The sequence below is a fragment of the Anabrus simplex genome, chromosome 1, assembly GCF_040414725.1.
Source record: "Anabrus simplex isolate iqAnaSimp1 chromosome 1, ASM4041472v1, whole genome shotgun sequence".
Taxonomy (NCBI): domain Eukaryota; kingdom Metazoa; phylum Arthropoda; class Insecta; order Orthoptera; family Tettigoniidae; genus Anabrus; species Anabrus simplex.
This window is the reverse complement of record NC_090265.1, coordinates 806390652-806396581: the sequence shown is the minus strand read 5'-3', so window position 1 is coordinate 806396581 and position 5930 is coordinate 806390652. Positions and strand designations below refer to the sequence as shown.

The 5930-nt window shown below is 38.8% G+C and overlaps 1 protein-coding gene across 1 annotated transcript; it reads right to left on the bottom strand.

Moving 5' to 3' along the window:
- Window positions 1–4111: 4111 nt before the first annotated feature.
- Window positions 4112–5595, bottom strand: LOC136873697 (neuropeptide CCHamide-1 receptor). Its single transcript, XM_067146829.2, has one exon. It carries the CDS (start codon window positions 5580–5582, stop codon window positions 4164–4166), a length of 1419 nt encoding a protein of 472 aa, XP_067002930.1. The 5' UTR covers window positions 5583–5595; the 3' UTR covers window positions 4112–4163.
- Between the last annotated feature and the right edge of the window lie 335 nt (window positions 5596–5930).

Here is a 5930-nt window from a genome sequence, read left to right as displayed (position 1 = left end):
TTTGCCACATATTGATATGCAGTCCATCAGAACAATTTTTCTTATGTTCTATCGACGGCCTAGTTCTGATACCACGTATCTGAAAATGCTGTTCATATCCATTATACTCCTTAAGACTGGTCACATCCCTAGCCACATATTGATATGCGGTCCATCAGAACAATTTTTCTTGTGTTCTATCGACGGCCTAGTTCTGATACCACGTATCTGAAAATGCCGTTCATATCCATTATACTCCTTAAGACTGGTCACGTCCCTAGTCACATATTGATATGCAGTCCATCAGAACAATTTTTCTTGTGTCATTTTCGTATGGTAACGTCTAAAGGAAAATGAACATTAAATACATTATACTGTAGGAGTGCGTAAATAAGTCATACAAACATACTTTCCTAGAGTGTGGCACGGTAAGGTTCATTTTCCTTTACACGTAAGCATAGAAAACTGAACACAACGAACATTGTTTTGATGGACTAAATATCCATATGAGGCTCGGGGTGTGACCAGTCATAAGGGAAATAAAGGATACGAACAGCATTGTCAGATACGTAGTATTAGAACTAGGCCATCGACAATTTTACCAAACATTCAAATATCTCCGAAAATAATAGTTTACATAAAATCTGGACGATTATGAACATTTTCAGAATTAGAACTTCCAGTCTCTTGGGTCTCACATTGTTTTAACTTTCTACTTAATGTAACAGACATATTTACTAATTAAGGTTTTTATTGCTAAGTTCACTGACGTGGAACTATTGTTAAGCCATTGTAGTAACGGTCTAACAGACGGTGGTAGTTGCGATTGTTTTTGGATTAATTTCATAAGGTGAATGCACTATTATAGCAGAGCTGCAAGAAACAAAAATATGATTACCTACAATGTCCCAAGTCCCTAAAACTCATCAACACTAACATTGCATTGATTGACTCTTATTGTTAGTTTAGGTGTGTTGCTCGGTCTCTTCTTCTGCTACTCATCTCCATTAGACGGCATTGCTGTTGCAGTGACAAGAAGTAACTCTTCAGGTAAACCCTAGTTAGTAGGAAATATTTTCCTGTTATTTGCTTCTATTGCGGGTTGAACCATGTTGTTGCATTCTGTACAGTTTGCCGACGTTTCAAATACATCGGAGTATTCTTTGTCAAGGCAATAGAAATACCCCTACTCGATCCGAGGTAATCAATTAATCATTCTCCCAAACAGCAATCAATATACGCGTACTGTAAGACTCTGGTGGTTTCGTGAGACATTTCTGGAAAGTTACGCCACAGCCAATTGGTGGGAATAGCAATACTGTTACTTTACTTGAGGTTAGTCCTGCGTATTTATGCTGTGGTCTGCCTCTCTTAATCTACGTGTTTAAGGCATTCAAGAATTTTTGATTTTATATCCTTCTAAATTCATATTGTTCGGGTGTTTCTTAATTTCGATAGTTTCACGGATTTCCTTTTCGAGATTGCAAGGTGTAGCTGCCAGGATCTTGGTCTTGAAAAATGATATTCCGAACGTCGGAAAAAGAGAACGGAATGTACAGAACACAACAATACGGTTCAACCCGGAAGAAGAACCAAATAACTCTACACACCGTGGAAGCTTCACTTCTAATGTATTTTCCTGTTTTGGGGGAAGGTAGTTCTTCAAATAAATAGTCCACGAACACAATGATAGTTTTATTGATGCACTTCCAAGGACAATTAGACAGCGGAACAATGTAAAACAGAAAATAAATACATACCGTACAACATCTATAGCTATATTCAACTCCTTCCAGACCTATACTTCTTCAGATGGATGGGTTGCACATTTATATAAATAGTCTGATAAAACTTTTATATATACGTATAATTTTCGAGAAAAATAAATAAATTTTCATGAATTATGTACTTATCTTAATCAGTTATCTGACTTTAGCCCCACATTTATAAAACAGATTAAATGGACGTAAATATGCACGAACAAATGATAGTCAGATAATTGATTAATTATTAAATTCGTATTCGCTAGAACTACAGTTTCATACGTTCGTTGCTGAGAAGGAATCGGTATTTGAGAGATTGTATTGGTTATCCACATCATTGCGGTCACCCTGGCTTCTCTTTCACAAGTGAGAAGCCAAATATCTCCATGGTCTGACTAGATTGGACTAAAATACGAAACGTCGTATTTAAAGTTTCATCGTCAGTTCTCGTTTGCAAAATAATCTTGCTAGAAGAAAGTAAGGGTTTCAGGACTGCATCTTCGTTATTACCAAGATTAAGGTTTTAAACACTGGAATATTCAAGTACACGACAACGGGCTTATAGGCATCATACCAACAACACATGAACTGGCCAGAGAAAGTGGTATCCTCTATGTGGCCCAACTTACCCTTCCCAGGTAAGGACTGAAAACAGTTCATGTTGATGGCACGCACAGAGGAGAGGAGGCCTTCCTCCACTGTACGTCACCCAGACTCTGAATGACACATAACCTGGTATTTCAAACCTTAGCCCTGATTATTACGACACCTTGAAACTCTCACATTATTAAGGTAAGTTAATTTGTTTCTGTGTAATTCTATATCATACTGTGCCACTTGAAATCACTATAAGCTCTATGCAATTCATTTATTCACATACATCGATATAAATTCAGTGATTTGTAGTCCATCAGTACTCAATGTAGTGCGTTATTGTAACGTGCAAATAACTCGTCTGCGAAGCTGTATCAGAAGCATAAGTGATGGGTTATAGTTCAGCCGGTAAAAATAATTATTTTCATTAACTGCAGTTAACTCTAGTAAGAAGCTCCTGGCAGTGTTATTTGTACACTGGTAACAGCACTATATTTCAGAGAAGGCATTCCATTCCAAACAATTTATAGCTTATCTGATCCACTTGGTTTGAAGGACGCACAATAAGTACGTTCTCCAAGTCAGAAACACTTCATACCTTATTTGTCCACAGTTAGTCGTGATTATGAGCACTAAAAAATCTCTTATGTGGTACACTTATTTCGATATTTTTGACTCTGAGCCTCTGGTATAACGTAAGAGATCGAGCTCACATTGGACACAATGAACAACGTAGATACCGAGGTCAAATTATACCTTGAGAAAGTCAAAATTGTATTATACAGTGCCTAATTACAGTAGTACCTTAGTACGAGGAGTTGATCATCACACTCATAAGTACAGAAAGTTATTCTTTCTACGGATTAAGAAGACAGTTGATCCTTCTTCTGTAGAACATTCTCACGGAAGATAACAAATAATGCAGTGATATTTGTGATCATAATTATGTAATCATATACTTGTTTGCTTTATATAGTCTTACACATTTTATCGAGATAATTTACGATGCCAGTCAAACGATTAAAAGACATTAAGTGTCCGTACACAAAATGATACAGGCACGCACATACTAGCAGAAGATGATATGAGCAAGAGTCATGACAGATGATGACGACTCTTTGATTGGACATACGATTACAATATGACATGAGCTGGTACCTCACAGTGTTTCTGGTGGTAATTTTCCACCAAATACTGACGAGAGGCCTGAAGTGATGCAAATGACGATACCGTATACTTCATGCCCAAGTAGAAAGTGATGTTAAGATCTAATGATGTTTCACCCAATACTTACAGTACACTCTGTAATATTCGGTAACATAATAATATCCATGAAAACATTCTTAGAAGACATGAATCGCCTCACTCGTTATCTTCAGATATCATTAAATGGAGACACTGAATTTCGCTACGATCATCAGCGATACCAGGACGCAACACAACCATTCAAGAGCTTCTTTAATGTACGTCTAGTTAAATATGAAGATTTGTTCCTGGACGTCGACCTTCTGTCAACATTTCACTCGTCTATATCCGATTTAAAAAAATAGAAATAACGTGTCAGTGTTCATTTTCCTGGTCCTCAGGTATATCATGGAATTGTAATTTGCAGGCACTATTCCTCGTAAATTACAGTATTTCAATGTTTTTAAATTGACGGGAAATCTAGAAACATATTTTAATCCTATGGGGTGGTTTCAAATAGTTCATTATGTGACTAGAGTAGATCTGAAAGTACATAATGATTCGTGTGACATTCGTTCACTGACCTCTGTAGTAGTTTAACCTATATCGGGGTCATATTAGAGACTTGAACTTATTTTTTCATTATGTACGTGTTGTGATGTCACTGAGACCGCTACCGCCATTCATGAATGTGGTTATGGTGATGTCGTCCTGCTGGTGTAGTAGAAGTTGCGTAGAATGAGGATGTCGGCGCAAAGTGCTGCCGTTGTTGAAGTTCGCCATGGTTGTCGACTCCCATGTCGACCTTGTAGTGTAGCAGCCGCGACGTGAAGACGTCAAAGTGCCGAGATGTCGACGGCTGGTCGTCAGACTGCAACTTGTCCTTCGGCTGTGCTTCCCTGCTCCACACCGAGCCCTTGCCGCTGCACGCTTTCTGCAGCAATAGCACAACAAGTATCGCTTGAAATGCTTGCGGAATGTCCCACTTACACAGTACAATGCTATCGGATTAATGCAAGAATTGACAAAACTCAAACAGAATCCTATGATACGAAATGCATGCCAAAATTCATTATAATCGTCCTGAGCCGTAGGATAGTTGTAGAACCACAACATAAATACATGTTGTGGGAAGAAACATATTGCGAACACAATTACAAAGGATAACACCATTTTTGCTACTTTCTTTCTCGCACGAATCTGCTTTGCTTGTCCTTGCATTTCTCCGGGCATGTTTCGCGTACTCAGAATGAGATGTCGTGCCATCAGTGTATAGAACACTCCAATAATCAGTAAGGGTATGGCGTAATACACTACAAACTTTGTAATCACTACTCCATTGGCGTACCTTATACCCAATTCTTCAGGGTACGGATAACATGCCTGAAACGTCGTGTTTGCGTTCACAACATGAACTCTTATGTAGGAGGTCACTGCCGCAGGGGTAGCCAACGCTATAGCCAAGACCCAGATACTGCCTACTATGCCTATTGTGAACCTTGTAGCTCTTCTTCCACTTCCCCCGGTGTGAAGTTTTCTCATTGGATCCACGATGGCAAAGAATCTGTCTGCACTGAGCGCTGTGAGGGTGAAGACTGATACGCCAATTGATATATCTTTGGCGCATTCTGACAGTTTGCATATTATCTCTCCGTAGGGCCAAGAATCAAACGTGTAGACGGTCGACGTGAAGGGAACGCAAGTTATGATTACAAGTAAGTCTCCCAGGGCTAAACTGAAGATGTATGTGTTGGGTACATTCCTCATATTCCTGTGACGAACAAATATGAGAATTAAAGCGCCGTTTCCCACAACGCCCACGATGAAGATGATGGCGAATAATACCGGCACTATGTACGTTTCAGGACGAAGATGGTATGGTGTGTATGGTTCGCCATTGGATTTGTTGGTAACACTGGTGTTAGAAATATTTGTGTTCACTATTGCTGACATGTTGTCCACTTCAGTCCAGACTTCATCCATTGTAACACTGGTCTTGGTAATTTTCTGCCTGTTGTGGAAAATATGTACAATTCTTTTAACGTGATCTTCTACCCACATGCGCCATTCTGAGACTCCGAACGCTGACGAGACATCACAGTGAAGTATTACCTGTGCATTGGCCTGAACAATTCACTAGCAGAGATTATTGAATTTTTATTTCCTTCAAGAAGTATCCTTTCATACCCACTGGATATAAACTAAGAGTCGTAAAATTTGGAACATGACACACTTTTTTGAGTCGAATCTTCATATTTGACTCAATCTCGTCATGCAGTATTTTAATTGAATTCGAGACCACATTTTACAACTTCTCACTACTTTTTTGACACTGGGATATAAATGGTATGCACTATCAAATTTCTGTTCACAATTTCTGACCGACAAAATAGGGAAAAAGAACAATTC

Excerpts from the sequence above, each read along its gene's own strand:
- LOC136873697 (XM_067146829.2), bottom strand. The coding sequence starts at position 5,582 with ATGTGGGTAGAAGATCACGTTAAAAGAATTGTACATATTTTCCACAAC.